This window comes from Eulemur rufifrons, chromosome 9 (genome assembly GCF_041146395.1).
Source record: "Eulemur rufifrons isolate Redbay chromosome 9, OSU_ERuf_1, whole genome shotgun sequence".
In the NCBI taxonomy this organism is placed as follows: Eukaryota; Metazoa; Chordata; class Mammalia; order Primates; family Lemuridae; genus Eulemur; species Eulemur rufifrons.
The window spans coordinates 18119746-18136148 of NC_090991.1; the positions used below are offsets into that span (position 1 = coordinate 18119746).

Genomic DNA, 16403 nt, shown 5'->3' on the forward strand with positions numbered 1-16403 from the left:
GCAGCTACTTCCGGCTGCCTTGCTGGCGCAAAGGCCTCTGGGTCTTGTCGACAGCCATCCCTCCTCCTCAGGCCTCTGTTTCCCAGCAGACTGTGGAATGTTAGTGCTTCCGATGTCAGGTAGTGACGTTATGGGTGAACTGGCTCTGTAGCCGTGGCAGCGGCCGAGGCGGGCTGGCCGGGGACCAGCTGCCGCTGACTGGAGTGAAGCTACCTGCTGACATCAGCCTGGGCCGCAGTGAGCCGCCGCTACCGGGCCGAGCAGGTAGGCTGTGACTTCGGGTCGGGGGTCGCAGGCAGACCCGGGGCGGAACCGGACAGGCCCGCGCCCTGAGGAAAGGCAGTCCCAGGCCGAAAGAGTCGCGAGAATTCCGCCCGACTCTTAGGGGACCGCTTTTGCACCCATGGTAGGCCTGGCGTTTGGCACGTGGATGGTTGCAATGATCTTATGAGGAAACCGGGGCTCGGATAAGTTCCAGGAATTTACATAGTAAACGCAGAGCCAGCTCCATCATCCAGGCCTTCCTGACTTTCTGCCCAGTGCCCCTTCTACACCCTGTGGATGGAGCCCCTTGTAGCAGTGCCTAGCAGGGGGCGGAGAGAGCCGGGACACAGAGCCCACCCTCATCCTCAGGGAGCTCAGTCCCCCCTCTTGTGCTGGGTGTTGCTCAGATGCTCAGACACGCGTGTGGTGGGAGTGGTAGAGAATGTAATAGTCAGCTGTGCACCCTCTCCCTGCACCCCTTCTTCCATCTTATCTCATTAAACTGTCTCCTCCAATTAGACAGTCGGCCCAAGCCAGATTCTTGGGAATCATGCCTCTCTCTTTCATCCCCAAACCCCCTCATTCAATCAATCCATTACTAAATGCTGTCAAGTCGACCTACAAAACATCTCAACTCGGAACACTTGTCTTGAGCTGCCAGCCTTGATTGCTGTAATAGCCTCCTGTCTGTTTCCACAGTCATTCATTCCACAAACATTTACTGAGTTCCCGATGTGTGCGGGTACCATGCCAGGTGCTAGGGTTACAGTGATGAACAAGGTAGGTGTTGCCCTGCCCTTTTGCTCTGTCCAGTCTGTTGTCCAGGCTAAGCCAGGTGGAACTTTCTAAATCATTATGTCACTGCTGTGAACCCACTGGCTGCCCATTACCCTTATGATAAAATTCAAGCTCATTACTGCAGCTTTCAGAGCCCTCCACAATCCAGCTCTACCCTACCTATCCAGCCTCATCCTGTTCCTTTCTCCCTCTGTCACTCTGTCACACTAGCCTTTCTGTTCTTGGAATGCGTCAGATTTCTTAATTGCCTCAGGATCTTCACATGTGCTTTTCCTTCTGCCAGAGTGCCTTGCTTCCTCCTTCACTTGAAAAACTTTTGGACATCCTTTAGGTCTCGACGGTTTAAGTGTCACTTTTTCAGAAAGACGTTGATATTCCATGCCCCCTCTCATGAATTATGTTCTCTTGCTGCACTTCACATGGCACCACGTGCTTTTCTTTATACTGTTATCATAACTTGTGATCATTTGTTTACTGTTCAGAGGCATTTTCTTCACTACTCTATCCCCAGAGCAGGGACTCAGTGGACCTTTCTGAATAAACACATGCTGTCGGGGAAGGGAGTGGAAGTTGAAGCAGATGTTTGTTTCCTCGTGTTATTTGAATCTTTCTGGAGCAGCTGATCTGATTAATCACCTGGTAGCTGTTAAATACATATTTGTGTAACTCACCTGGTAGCTGTTAAATACACTATTTGTGTAACTCACCTGGTAGCTGTTAAATACAGTATTCGTGTAACTAGAACCAGCAGGAAGACAGATTTTTTTTTTTGGTCTCACTCTGGCACCTGGGCTAGAGTGCCGTGGCTTCATCATAGATCACTACAGCCTCAAACTCCTGGGCTCCAGTGATCCTCCTGCCTCAGGCCCCCGAGTAGCTGGGACTACACACGCTCATCACCACGCCTGGCTAATTTTTCTAGTTTTTGTAGAGATGGGGTGTCACTCTTGCTCAGGCTGGTCTTGAACTCCTGAGCTCAAGCGATCCTCCTGTATCGGCCTCCTAGAGTGCTAGGATTACAGGTGTGAGCCACTGTGCCTGGCCATGATCTCTGTTTTTAATTTTTTGTGTTATGTTCTTTTTGCAGAATGAGGGTATTTTCAGTATTTCCATCTGAGAGTTGAGGCATCCTTTGGACTAGGAGTGTAGGGTGGCCCTTAAAGGGAGAAGATATCTTTGTTGGTTCTCTGTACCCTACAGAAAAATAAAATCCAAACTCCTTAGCTTGCACACAGGGTCTTCCTGATCTGGCTTCAGCCCCATCTTTCTCTTCATCCCCTAGGCAGGATAGGACCTTTCCATGACTCCAGGCCTTTGTCTATGCTGTTTTCTCTGCTTGGAATGACTTCTGTGGCCTCCTCACTTTGTACATTCTGGCTGAGGTTTCATTCCTTTCTGTGTTTTCTGCTAGAAAGGGACTGACCCAACTTTGATTCACAATTCAGACAACTGTACAATATCCTGTACATTGTGGGTAATATTTTTATGCCTGGCTTCTTATTTTAACCCTAACTATTAATTCACTCAGATTTCTCATTTGCTTTCTATGTTGTTCTAGTATATGAATTTGAAAACTCTTTTCAGCCAGGCACAGTGGCTCACACCTGTATTCCTAGCATTCTGGGAGGCCGAGGCAGGAGGATCACTTGAGCTCAGGAGTTCGAGACCAGCCTGGGCAAGAGCAAGACCCCATCTCTACTAAAAATAGAAGAAAATTAGCTGGGTGTACTGGCACGTACCTGTAGTTCCAGCTGTTCAGGAGGCTGAGGCTGGAGGATGCCTGGAGCCCAGGAGTTTGAGGTTGCAGTGAGTGAGCTGTGATTACACCACTGCACTCTACCCTGGGCAACTGAGTGAGACTCTGTCTTAAAAAAAAAAAAAAAAACCCCAACAAAAAAACTTTTCACGTCTTTTTGGGTCCATAATGGTAAATATAAACAAGCTTATGGCTCACAACTTAGTTCAGATGTCACCCCCTTGCCCCAAGTTAACTGCTCTATCTTCCAGCTATTTAGCGATTTTTCTGAATAAGCACTTAACATGGCATAATGTTTCAGTTTACATGTCTGTCTTCCTCCAGCTAAACTATGTGCTCCTCCAGGGCGGGCACCATGTTGCATTCATCTTTGTACCCCCGGCATCTAGCAGTGTTGGCATATAGTAGGCACTCAAGAAATGTGTGTTGAATGAATGCTGCCTGTGACAAGCAACTGGACCTTATTCTTTCCTGACCCTTGCTCCTACAACACACCTCCTCCTGACTGCCACTGTCACCCCTTCAGAGCAGAACTTCTCTAGGGAACTCAAGGGAAACAGGTGAGGCTCTGAAGGCAGAGGCCGAGGCAGAGGGAAGGGGGAGCCTTTGGAACATCTGGGTTTTTGGCACTGGTGTCTGGGGGCAGGAGCGGGGCTGGGCCGGATGCAGGTGTCTCCTTGGGTGGCTAGGAAGTGATTAGGGATTGAGGCTGGTTTCTTCGCAGCTATGGCCAAGGACATCCTGAGTGAAGCAGGGCTGCACTTTGATGAGCTGAACAAGCTGCGGGTGTTGGACCCAGAGGTTACCCAGCAGACCATAGAGCTCAAGGAAGAGTGCAAGGACTTTGTGGACAGTGAGTATCATTGGGGAGCCACCGTTCCAACTGTGCCCCACCCTCCCCGCTGACTGCAGCCCTTGGCCCTGCCGGGATGGAGGTGCTGGCTCCCTGCAGGGTGAGCCTGGCCTCTATGAGTCCCTTCCTGTGTGCCACCCACCTTGTCCGCCTGCCCCCTCATGTTGTCATGTAGTCTCGGAGCACCAGTCAAACCAAACACTGGGATGGGATAGGGGGTTGTTTTTACATATGCCATCTTTGATTTTTTTGCCCACAGAAACCTTAGACTTCATAGGGGCAGAACCATGGTTTGGGGGTAGGAAATAGAATTATGTACTCATGATTTATTTCCTGGGAGAAACAGTCTCGTCAGTGACAGGTTCTCCATTATTTGGAGTTAGAGGTGATAACTGAAGTTTCTAGAGGATGCTCAAAAGACTTAAAAAAGTCATCTTTTGGCTAGAGATCTCCAGAAAGCCTCCTGTCCCAGCATCCAAGCAAGGCCAGTGCCAGTGGGTGCAGAGCCAGATCTAGCTAGAGCAAGGAATTTCTGAGCCTTCTGGGGGCTTTGCAGAGAGAGCCCCTTTCTATGCAGAGAGCTTGACTGGTGAAAAGTAGCTTGCATTCTGTCACCAGTTTTCTGTGGTTGCTGCGTGCTTGCTGTCCCACCTCTCTGGCCCTAGTTTCCCCTCAGTAAAATGGGGTTGTCACACTGAGGACACTGAAAACAGTGAATGGGAGATTAAGCACCTAAATGCTGTGAGCTCTTCATTCACTGTCGTTACAGGGGGGGAGTCCCCACCCCCACCATTAAGTGAAATCTAGTGTCGTATCTGTGGCTAGTTCAGCAGCAGCGCTCATGTCCTGAGTAGTCCTTTTGTGAACAGCAGCTCTTCCTGTCACTCCTGGGGGAAGCAGGATTGGGGTCCATCTGCAAGATGGGCCCACCAAGGGCCTGGTGCCTTCATAGCCTGAGGTGACTGACAGCAGCTGACTGGCTCGGTGGGGATGCAAGGCCCAGGTATGCCCTGCTCCAGGTGGACACTCTAGGTTCAGACCGAGGGTGTCTCTTAGGCCAGCAGACACCAAACTATTTTGTTTTGTGATGAGGTCTCACTTCATCGCCCAGGCTGGAGTGCAGTGGCGTCACCATAGCTCACTGCAGCCTCGAACCTCTGGGCTCGAGCTATCCTCTCACCTCAGCCTCCCGAGTACCCAGGACCACAGACGCCAGCCATGGAGCCGTAGCTGGGCACCAAACTATTTTGACACAAATTAGAAGGGGCAGTTAGCCCCGCCTTCTCATTGCCTCAGGAGTGCTGATGCTGAGTAAATAAAACATTTTATTTTTTTTTCTTTCCCTAAAAGAAATTGGCCAGTTTCAGAAAATAGTTGGTGGTTTAATTGAGCTTGTTGACCAGCTTGCAAAAGCAGCAGAAAATGAGAAGATGAAGGTAAGATCAGTACGTCCTCTGCCTACGTCTCAGCCCGAGACCTTGGTTCACTAGCCTCTCATCTTTCCGGCCTCTTGATTTGTTTTGAGGGGGTGGGCGGGTGCCTGGGTTCTTTTAATTAAAACAAGATTTTAAGAACAACTTCTGGTGCACTTTAACCTATTTAACTTACATGCCAGTATACTTTGTCAGTATTTCATCTTCACGAGATAGATGGTTTTATCTTACAAATGAAGGCTTGCACGGTATAGATGACTTGGTGAAGGGCACCAGATGGGCCGAGTACCTGTGTGCCCAGCTCTGGCCCGCCTCAGAGCCGCTGTCGTATTCTCAGCAGGCACTTGGGATCAGTAGATTAATCCTTCTGACTCCAAAATCTTTTCCACATTCTTTTCCCCTGATGCACTGACTTAGCTCTCAGACAGCCCCTCCCCACTTTGAAGACTTAATGCTGCAGATGGTTTTGACGAAGCCATGACCTCCTTTGGCTGTCCTGTTTCCTAGGCCATCGGTGCTCGGAACTTGCTCAAATCTATAGCAAAGCAGAGAGAAGCCCAACAGCAGCAACTTCAAGCACTAATAGCAGAGAAGAAAATGCAGCTAGAAAGGTAAGAAGTCTAGATGCAAAGCAAGTTCTTTACTCAACTGAAATTCTACTTTTCCTTCTGGAATGATCACTTCTCATTCTTCATCGGTTTCCCAAGAATTAGCATCTCACTTGTCATCGTGATTTGGAGATTTTTAAAATGAAATTACATTTGAAGGGAAAGAAATAGAAAATTTGTTAGTATCAACCACCCTCTAGTAGCTTGAGCACGAAAGTTGAGGTAGTAAGGGTCCCCAAGGTTGGCCGACTTTCGGGAAGATGCCTTTCCCAGGGCTGGAGATTTCTAATGGGTGGCCCTGGGTAGGGCTTTGCCTCTTACTCTCTTTCTTCATTCTGAACTCACCATTTCTTGAATCATTTAAACCTCTATTTTCTTCTCTAGAAGAATTACGACTGTGGTTTATTTCATCCTTTTTCAGGGCCTTTAACAATTTTGTTTTTCAGGTATCGGGTTGAATATGAAGCTTTGTGTAAAGTAGAAGCAGAACAAAATGAATTTATTGACCAATTTATTTTTCAGAAATGAACTGAAAATTTCACTTTTATAGTAGGAAGGCAAACCCCCTCCCCAAACCAAAAACCCCCGTGTACCATTCCAGCAACCTGACTAACGATCTAAGTGTGTCACAGTGTGCGGGAGCGCAGCCCTCTGAAGGCAGCACCGCGAGGCTGGGGGCTCATTTTGAGCACGAGTGCACAGCTGCCACTGGCGGCCACCTAGCAGGGTCTCACCTCTTGCATTCCGAGTTTGAACTGAGCAGACTGTAAGCTTTGATCCTTTTTTTGTAAATTTACAAAGCTTTGGAAAGAAAAGCAATAAATTGTTTTCAAATGGCTCAATTTACCTCTCTTCCTTTTGTCCTTGAAGTATGTTTAACCCCTTGTGAGAGAACCCTGGATTCTTTGGCCCCTCCGTCCACAAAGCCAGCCAGGCAGCGGTCAGCAGCTTTTATTTAGGCCAGACACACAAGTCAGACACCGCCACCACCAATCAGGACAGTACAACCTGTGAGCAAAATGGGCAAAAGCAGGGAACTGACTGCGACCTGTTGTCCGCCATCTTTTAGTGTTGGCCTTGAGTACAGATTTAAAGAAAGCTAATGGAACGCAAAGCACTGCTATACACTCAGTGGATACGTCATGCCCAGCTGTCACCCCCTTTCTCCTGAGAACAAGATTAAACTGTTATCGGGAAGGATGCAGTTAGCCACAGGGATCAGGCCTGACATGTCAGACTTCAGAGTAAAGGACTTACGTCAGGTGGTCTCTAAAAATAAGGAAGACTAAGATTTGGATACAGGATGACTTTTAAAAAAAAATCTCTTCTCCTGGGATGAGCTGTTTAAATAAAACAGAAACAAAAATACTTTCTGGTTTGACCCATTTCTCACTGAGTCATGCTATGGCTTGAACTGTAAGGAAAACAGTTCAAACCTCTTTTGCATAGTCCCCCCCCCCCCAGGGATAGAGGTGGGGACAAGAAAACATAGAATTTTTAATGACTATTATAGAGGCATAATTTCAGATTTTAAAATGGCCTCAAACATCCCATTATTCATTTTGCTGATTGGTGATATGCCGCAGGAAATCATGAGTCAAGGGTTTAGCCAGATGTGCTGTGGGTCAAATGACTCATGGACTTATCAAGCAGGCCGTGTTCTTGGAAGTTTATCCAGTGTCTGCTCTGGTCCTGCTGGTAGCAGTCCTGCAGTGCAGCTTAGGCACGTAGGGAGGTATTTGGCACCACTTCCCTAGACCCCAGCCCCCGCCCTCCGCCCACTCTCAGAGCCGATCAGCCTCTTCATCTCAGTGCCTTGGAGGGGGAGGGTTTCACAGACTCCTGCCACTGTCTTGCTCTTGTGTGTTGCTGCTGGTCTGTTTCGAATGCTGCTGGAGACACGGGTTCGGAGCTGTTTTCCTTGTAGTAAGTCCAATAGGCAACTGCCCCATGGGCTTCTCCCCTGGGCCAGTGGTGGTTTCACTTTTTTTTTCTTTTCTCATACTTGTAGTAGGGGCTCCGCAACATGAAAAGTAGAAGTATGAAAGGGATGAGTAAGTAGGGGGCATAGACAGTTACAAGGGTTAATCGTTCATGCAAAGTCTCAGGTCCTTTGAAACCACTGGCTTTGGAGAAATCCTCAAATAAAAGTGTGAAGAGAATTGGAAGTAAAGTTGTCATGCTGTGAACTGAGTAGATGATTGCAGGGGTTCGGATCCACTTGCAGCTTCCTGAAGTAGTTAGAGGAAAAGAAAAAGGTAAGGGTCAGAGGTCTGCTTGGGACTCCAAGGATGTCTGTGACATTCTCTACCCTGTCTCTGCTTGTCTGCTCCCCTCAGTCAAACCTTTCTGTCCCCTTCTCAAGTGGAAAGTCAGAACAAAGGGAAAACTGGATGTTACGCTGCTCAACATGCAGACTTACGTGACAGCTGGGACCCCAGCTCACTGCCAAGGGACCAAGGGTGGGGGCTGGAATATAATTCAGTAAAACTGCCATTCCCAGCTAGACCTAAATCCCTGTCCTGCAGTATCTGTGCATGAAATGATTACATACAGGTGACAAGATCAAGAGGCAGACTCTGACTCGGGGGACTCCAGGGGGAGATAAGCATTTTCAGCTGCACTAGGTTGGGAACCAACTACACAGGTATGGCCAGGCCACCTTCTTTATAAAAGCATTATTTATATGAGAACATTGTAAGAATAAATTTTAAATGAGAAGTTAAGCCCTTTAGGGATTAGCTGGATGCTACTGCTTGTAAGTCAGTATGATACTATCCAAAGCAGAAAAATAAAAGCCAATGATAAAAGAGAATTCTGGGGGGGGGGAAAAACCAAAAGGGAACAAGCTCGTCCTTTAAGTGGCCTCAGGTGTTACATGTGTGAGAGAGAGTTCCAGATAACTGAAGCAGCCATGCGGCCCACAGTCAGTCTAGGCCACATTAATGTCCCTGTTACAAGATCTATCCTGGCTGTTTCCCCAGATCCGACGGCACCCTCATACAAACTACGGGACCACTCCCCTCTCCCTTGGAGATACTTTTCCAAAAGATTTCTGAGCAAAAATGGGACCTTCCCACCATTTACCAACCTTTGAAGAAGGCGTATGTCGCAAAGGGAAAGAAAGGCAGCTGAAACAGAAGCTCGCAGAACAAGAAGGACTTAAACCACGCCGGGGGATCCTGTAGCAGAGGGTCTTTGAACTCCCTGGCGTACCACTTCAGCAGGTTTCTAAGCTGGAAAAAGACAATGACCGTGATGAATTACAGCCACCCGGCCCTGGAGAGGGGAGAGGCTCGGCTCCAACTTGTCTGAAGACTCATTGGATGAGTCCGTCATTACTCAGCCCCTTGGCAGATGGCACACCCAGCTTGCTTTGGTGACATGGCCTAGACACAGTCATTTAGTAAAACCTTACGAGCCCTAACGCAAATGCTACCTTTTCTGAAGTTTCCCTCAACTCTTCTAGCTCCTCCGTTGTGCTACCCAGCGTTTGTTCATAGCCCCGTGACCACACATGTCCACTGTCATCAACCAACAATACCTGGCACTTCGTAGGCGCTCAGGATGTTCACTGAATGAACAAACGTGACATTTCTGCCAATATCATTATTTGTTTTTAAAAAAGGGAAAACCATCCTGACATTTTCCCTTTCACAACATACATCATACACCGAAGGCCAGATTCCCTCGAATACAGAAATGAAATGAATTTCCCTCTCCTTTTTTGTGGGGGGAGGTGGTGATGGAAAGGGAGGTAAATCTAACCTCTGTGGAGATACAATTTTCGATGCTTTAACGCCAGTATCGCAAATAAGTTCCTTATCATTCTTACTTCCCCTAATTCTAAATTTTTTCTTTGAGGAGACCAATAGGATATTAGTGTAAGAACAAAGTCTGCCCCAAACCACAAACTACACATCTTGCAGGCTGTGCAAGTCTCGAGAGTTGGCGGTCTCTGTTTTAGCTTGGGCCCCACCCTTATAATCCTCCTGTTGAATAAAAAGATGCAGATCCGTGTTGACGTGGCTACAGGCAGAGATTGAGGCTGCCATTTTCTGCTTTTATAGGAGCCCGGCGGCTCGGGCTCTCAGCTTTATGTGAACTACTGAAAGTCTGTCGCATTTAACCTTATGGAGGTGGCCTTGTCCCGACACACATGCCTTCAAAGCCAAGTAGGTCTTGATATCATGATGAATAAAGGCAACTCCAGGGTAAGCATTTATCTTACCATGGAAAATCCAAGGACATTTTTCCTGTTAATTTTTAACCAAAAGGTAAAGGCCCGCTGTTGTGAAATAGAAGCCTCACCACTGCAAGTGAGCTTTAAGCAAATAGCTTAACATTAATTGCAGAAAGGCTCTGGCTAGATAACGGATTTATTGACCAATCTCTAATTTATATTTGATTTGAAATGAAAATTCATGGCGACACCCTCTGCCTACTTCTGAGGACAGTAGCGTGGCGGGACACACTCGTAAAGGTTAAGCACTGTCCCTCTCCAGGGCCCTGTATCCTCCTCTGAAAAATGAGCAACTTGGACTAAACTTTTTTTTTTTTTTTTAAAGATCCTTTTTTGCTTTTTAGATTACTTTTAAAAATACTGGAGGAAACTACCTGTTTTAAAAGATTTACTGTAGAATTTAAAAGGCATTCTGGTCCATTTGAACTTCATTTCCTATTTAATTTGTATAGAATCTCTCAGATCCACCTACTTCATAAACTGAGGCAGACTTACACAGCGCTATAATTTCTGAGGGCTGCAGAATGAGACTAGCAAAACTAAAAAATAATCTAATCAGCCAGCTCTCATAATTAGGACCCAATCACCTGCTCACAGTTATATACCAGCTACCTAATGCCAGGAGGCGGCCCAGACCCCCAGGAGAGTGGGGAGGAGTGTGGGACCTGGGGCAGAGTGCCCGGCTCTGGGCAAAGCCTTTAATCTTTCCACACTAGCTTCCCCAGTAAGAGTGCTCACCTCACTGTCGTAAGATACAATGAGCTAACACAGTCTTCAGAGCCATGGCACATAAGATTACTTAAACGTAATACTGAAAGATGTTCCAGTTTAATACTATTAAAATCACAGCATGTATTTGGCCATCAATAATTACTTAACATTCTCCAAAAAGGTATTATTAATAAAACTGTTTCCATTTATACCCGACTCATATTTGACTCAACTCACCATCGTTATCCATTAAGAGATTCACCTGGCCTGCACGCTGGCTTTCTAAACCAGAGGATGCCACTGAACAATCTTGCACTTTGCTAATTTAGAATGAGAACACGGACTGATTTCAGATCCAGATACATGCTCACCTGCTTTTCCTTAGATTAACAGAAGCAATGTTACCCAGCTGCAAATGATAACACAAAATGCTTCCCATCCTCTCCTATGTTCTAATCCAAACTAAATTATTTTACTGTTTCATAATAGTTTTCCAAGTGTTGATTTGGTTCAAACCACAAAAAAAATTCTAATCTGCAAATTTCAGCCCAACCATTATGTGATCTCACACAGGCTTTTTTAGTTCTAGGGAAAAATTCCTTCTATTTAGGGAGGAAAAAGAACAGATGTTAAATTTTGGTATTTTTCAAAGAGAATCTGAGAATAACTCCAGGCTTTTATTGTTATTTTCCCCATACAGAAGCAACAAAATCACCATTCCTTACCTCAACGCAGCAAGTGAATAGAGGCGCAGGCCTTCCAAGCCAGGGTGCCCCTGTGCTAAAGCCTTCTAACTCTCTAACTCTCCAACTCTAACTCTCTCTTCTCTCTCTCTCTTGCTCGCTCGCTTGCTGGCCAGGTCCTGCCTGCATTGGCCTTTGGCCTTTTGCAGTAAGACAACATTAAAACAAATAAAGGTGAGAAAATTTTACCAAATCAAATTTATACATTTAAATGGGGTCTTTATGATGCTGGGCACCTTTTCATTGTGTTTTGTGAGTGGTGAACAAGGGCTTGTGGGAGAATGGCACATTCAGAAAGGATAAAGGAACCAGTGGCTGTAAAGTCTGGAAGGTCTGTATGGACTAACATACTAATTACCAAGTACTAAAGGGACCCATAACATCAGAGATTATAAACACGCAGCCTGAGTTTTTTTGGCCATATAGGTTTCAAAATCACAGATATGGCAATGCTATAGTAGGTTCTCCTTTTTTCAGGGAACCAGTGGTCAGCACAGAGCTGTAATGACCTTTTTAGAAACAATATGCACTATCTGGCTTTGTGGCAGGCTGAATAATGGCCTCCAAAGATGTCCATGTTCTAATCCCTTGAACCTGTGACTCTATTTGGCAAAAGGGACTTTACAGATATGATTAAGTTAAAGATGTTAAGACGGGGACATTTTCCTGGGTTTTCTGGTGGGCCCTGAATGTATTACAAGCGTCCTTAGAAAAGTGAGGCATAAGGAGATTTGACCACAGAAGAGAAGGCGGTAATGTGACAACCTGAAGCAGAGACTGAAGTGATGCAGCCACAAGCCAAGGAACACTGACAGCCACCAGAAACTTGAAGAGGCAAGGAACAGATTTCTCCCTAGAAACCCGAAAAGGAACCAGGCCTGCTGACACCTTGATTCTAGCCCTGTAAGGTTCATTTCAAACTTCTGACCTCCAGAACTGTTAAAAGAGTGTCTGCGTTAAGTCACTCCATTTGTGGTAACTTATTACAGCAGCAATAGCAAACTAAAACACTCTGTATATATATATATTTGATTTTATAATTTAATCCAAATCTCTTATATGACTATAAGTCATATAAGACTTATAAGTTGAGGCTACAGAGCCCTGACCTGCCCAAGACAACCAACCAGTTCTTGGAAGAACCAAGTCCCCAGCCTGCTATCCAATGCTCTTGCCACACACTGCCCACACTTTTCTCAAGGAAAAGGTCAGAGGTCTTCCCATTTATTCCTGGATCTAGAAACAAACAAAAAGGAGACTTATGGGAGTGGGGGGAACATTCTTGAGCAGTGGCTCTTAACCTTTTTGGGAGGATTAGTCCCCTGGAAAAGTGGATGGGAGCTACAGACTCTCCTTCCAGGAAACACAAGGTATGAGCAACTTTTGCACACACTCTTGAGAGTTCATGATCCTCAGATTAAGAGCCCCTGTCCTGCAGAGAAAAAGCATTTAAGGAGAAACAGTGGCAAAATCAGATCTTTAGGTACACAAGTCGGTCTTTTTTTTTTTTTTTTTTTTTTTGAGACAGAGTCTCACTTTGTTGCCCCGGCTAGAGTGAGTGCCGTGGCGTCAGCCTAGCTCACAGCAACCTCAAACTCCTGGGCTCAAGCGATCCTCCTGTCTCAGCCTCCCGAGTAGCTGGGACTACAGGCATGCACCACCATGCCCGGCTAATTTTTTCATATATATTTTTAGCTGTCCATATAATTTCTTTCTATTTTTAGTAGAGATGGGGTCTCGCTCTTGCTCAGGCTGGTCTCGAACTCCTGAGCTCAAACGATCCGCCCACCTCGGCCTCCCAGAGTGCTAGGATTACAGGCGTCAGCCACCACGCCCGGCCACAAGTCGGTCTTGACCATGGTTCTGCAGACAGGTTGGAGAGACAGAACTGAAGACAGGAATTCCACAGAAGAAGGTTACGGTGTCCAGAAAAGAAAACAAAAACAAAAACAAAAAAAAACCAGGAGCTCTGAAGGGAAAAAAAAAAGGCATTAAAACAAAGATTAGGGTCAAGAATGCTCTCCAGCAACCAGGAACAGGCGCTTTTCACCTTTATTTCACCTCAGGGGATCCTTCTTATGCGAACCAAATATTAAAAGTGATTTGAAAAGGTGTCATTAATTTACTCCTGAGCTTTTGAAGTTGCTGAATCCTGATCTTGAAGCAGTGGCGATTTGTGAAGGCCCAAACTACACCAATCAAGGTGCTAAACTTTTAGATGGGCCTAATTCTACTCGGATTTTTTTCTTTGGGATTAGGCTAGTATTTTATAGCCCTTCCGAAAAACACAACTTTAAAACAAATCCAACACGTGATTTTAGACACTGGCTACTTCTCTCCAACACTGACAACTGACCAGAGACGGAATCGTGGGAGCCTTAAACATACCCAGGGAAGAAATAAAGGCAACAAAGCATTTGCCCTTGCAGCTTGGGAGAAGAGTCTGGGTTAAAGAAAAAGCCCGAGGAAGACGCCCAGGTGAAGTTAGGTAAGGAGTGGGTAGGAGAATGGAAGGGCCCAAGGAAGGCGGGAGGGGAAAGGGGGCAGAACTAGACCCCTGGACGGGCGGGGAGGGGGAGGGCCGGCGGGCCGCCGGGGGGCGATCGCATGTGCGGACGGGCCTCAGACTGGCGACCCCGCGGGCCGGGACAGACCGGGCGCCCCTCACCTCGTCCGGGTAGAGTTCGCGCGGTAGCACCGCCTGCAGGTCCATGAACAGGGTGATGGGGATGTGGCTGAGGAAGTAGACGCCCAGCAGCAACTCCACGCAGCGCCTGGCGCCCGGAGCCCCCATCGTCCGTCGGCTGGGCCTGCACCCGCTGGTGTGGGAAGAGGCGCTCAGTCTCGGGCCCGGCGCCTCGGCCGCCGCCCCGCCCCCTTGAGGCTACGCAGGCCTCTCCCATTGGCTGACGGGGAGGCTGGGGCGCGTGGGCAGGGGGCGGGGCTCCCCGCAGGGCGCGCCCATTGGCTCGTCTGAGTGTAGCGCGTAAAGAAGGCGCCCCACAAACTGTTTCCATTGGCCGCCGGGCGTGCCGCGTGGGCTGGGGCTCAGCCACGTCGGATAGTGAGCGTGCGCGGCGTGCTGATCCCGGATGCTGGGAGGCGCGCGAGCGTCCGGCGTGTACGCTGGGGTGCCCTGGCTCTGGGCGGCTGCTGGCGGTGGTCGCTTTCGCCCGTGACTCCATTCACTCACTCTGTTCGCGTAGTATGGACCGGCGCCCGCTAGTGCTGAGCTGTGGCTCTCCCAGCGCAGGGGGTGGGACCACAGAGCGGGGCCGGCAGACGAGGCTTTGCGGTGATCGGGATCCCGGTGTGGCAGGGCTGGGGGCCTCATTTAAAGGAGCAGAGGAGACGGACTCGAGCGATGTAGTAGGAGGTACAGTGACAGGACTTGGTGATTGGTGTGGAAAATGAGGAGGATCAAGATTCGTTTACGCATTCAGCAGATACTGATCTTCCACTCTCCGCTGGGCCCGGGTCTGCACTGGAGCAGGATAGATAGGACTGTCGTTTGCTGCGAAGAGGGGAAGCGAGTACAGGGGAAGGTAATTCGCTTTTGGCCATGCCGACACTGAGCAGTCTGCAGCATATGAGTGGAGGCGGATAGTAGGTCTTGGGTGAACCTGTCTGGACATGCAGATTTGTGAGGCATCAGCGTTTGATGGAGAACAGAAGGCCTGAAAGAGATCCTAGACGGGCTCCAGCCGCAGGAGTCATGGGAAGAGGTTGTCTGAGATAGCGATGGACAAGCAAGAGTGTGATGTCATGGGGAAGGAGGGAGGGTAAGGCGTGTCAGGTGCCCCTGTGGAGAACACGTGTGGTGTGGTGGGGGCAGGAGCCAGGTAAGAGCAGGGCAGGGAGTAAGAAAGTGGGGAAATGGAGTCGAGGAGTGTAGACATCTGGTCACGAAGGGAGGAGAGACGAGGGACAGTTGCTGAAGGGAGATGTACTCAGGAGAGGGTGTATTTGTCTTTCATTTGAGAGACGTGAGCTTGTTTAGATTCTGTTTGAAGTGTCTGGACACGGGGAGAGGTTGTCCATACAGTAGGAAGAGAGCAAGAAATGTGGCTCAAGGCCCTCGAGGTGGAGGGAATGGAAGGATTGGGGTTAGGTCTGTGCTCTCTTGGGTGGGCACCAGGGAACTGGGACAGGGGAGTTGCTGGCACTGTTGAGGGCCCAGATGAGGTGGGTGACCATTGATCTCGTAGGCTGTGTGCTTTTCTCTAGTGTGGAGTGTGCTCAGAAAAAGGTGGTTGGAGTCATCCAGAGTTGGGATTCAGAAAGAGAAAGGTGATTTTGAGGCGTTGAACAGAGAGTGGATGAAGTGGCGGTATCGTGCAGTTCCCGCTGGGCAGGGAGAAAGTGGAGAAGTGAGCGGATGAGAGGGCCTGCTGGGGAAGACGTGCTAATGCGATGGGAGTCTCCGGACCAGTGGGCTGAGAGGGCGGGAGATCATGACAGGGCGGTGCAATGTCTGAGTTCCTGGTGTCAGGAAGGGGTTCTTCCCATAGGAGGGTGTGGCTGAAATGGAGCGGAGGGGAAGGTCTTTGGGGATGAGGTCAAGGGATGAAGCCCGAAGGCCACCTAGGATAGTGGTGGCGATCAGGTGGTGAAACGGCTGGTGTATAAGGGCAGTTACCAGGAGGAAGGTGGACACGGGCTGAGGGTGGAGGGGAAATGGTGTGGACATGGCCTTGGGGAGCAGGGAGGCTGGTGACCCTCACCCTAACCCTGATCTGTGGGAAAGTGAGCAGCCTGTGCTGGAGAGGGCTGTGAGGAAGCTGAGTTCTAGGGAGAGCCAGGTGCCAATTACTGCAGGAGGTAACGGCTGAGGGCGTGGAAGGGTTTGGCTGGGGAGGAGGGGATGTCACCAGAGGAGAGCAGGGTGGAAGGAAACAGCAGGAGAGAGGTGTGGAGGTTCCTTGGTGGGTGAGGAGCAAGGGATGAACAGCATGGGTGGCTGAACATTGTGAGAACAGCAAGTTCTGATGTCT

The 16403-nt window shown here is 48.4% G+C and overlaps 2 protein-coding genes across 6 annotated transcripts; one reads left to right on the forward strand and one right to left on the reverse strand.

The window, feature by feature from the left end:
- Positions 1–35: 35 nt before the first annotated feature.
- On the forward strand, positions 36–7521 carry IFT20 (intraflagellar transport 20). 5 transcript variants are annotated; one of them, XM_069482247.1, is made up of 6 exons: positions 36–264; positions 3143–3378; positions 3543–3671; positions 5022–5107; positions 5612–5715; positions 6159–7521. In XM_069482247.1, the coding sequence occupies exons 3-6, from the start codon at positions 3545–3547 to the stop codon at positions 6238–6240; spliced, it is 399 nt and encodes a 132-aa protein (XP_069338348.1). In that variant the 5' UTR covers positions 36–264; positions 3143–3378; positions 3543–3544; the 3' UTR covers positions 6241–7521. The 5 variants fall into 5 exon arrangements, with proteins under 5 accessions (XP_069338348.1, XP_069338349.1, XP_069338351.1 ...); XM_069482248.1 differs by having other exon boundaries at positions 3164–3378; XM_069482250.1 differs by having other exon boundaries at positions 3345–3378.
- Positions 7062–14242, reverse strand: TMEM97 (transmembrane protein 97). Its single transcript, XM_069482246.1, has 3 exons — positions 14078–14242; positions 8804–8948; positions 7062–7943 (listed from the first exon to the last, which is right to left on the reverse strand). Exons 1-3 carry the CDS (start codon positions 14201–14203, stop codon positions 7693–7695), a joined length of 522 nt encoding a protein of 173 aa, XP_069338347.1. The 5' UTR covers positions 14204–14242; the 3' UTR covers positions 7062–7692.
- Positions 14243–16403: the final 2161 nt, after the last annotated feature.

Coding starts and splice junctions, on each gene's coding strand:
- IFT20 (XM_069482247.1), top strand. CDS start 3,545: ATGGCCAAGGACATCCTGAGTGAAGCAGGGCTGCACTTTGATGAGCTG. Junction 5,108..5,611: donor CAGAAAATGAGAAGATGAAG/GTAAGATCAGTA, acceptor CCTGTTTCCTAG/GCCATCGGTGCTCGGAACTT. Junction 5,716..6,158: donor AAGAAAATGCAGCTAGAAAG/GTAAGAAGTCTA, acceptor TTTGTTTTTCAG/GTATCGGGTTGAATATGAAG.
- TMEM97 (XM_069482246.1), bottom strand. CDS start 14,203: ATGGGGGCTCCGGGCGCCAGGCGCTGCGTGGAGTTGCTGCTGGGCGTC. Junction 8,949..14,077: donor GCGAACTCTACCCGGACGAG/GTGAGGGGCGCC, acceptor GTCTTTTTCCAG/CTTAGAAACCTGCTGAAGTG. Junction 7,944..8,803: donor GACATACGCCTTCTTCAAAG/GTTGGTAAATGG, acceptor TAACTACTTCAG/GAAGCTGCAAGTGGATCCGA.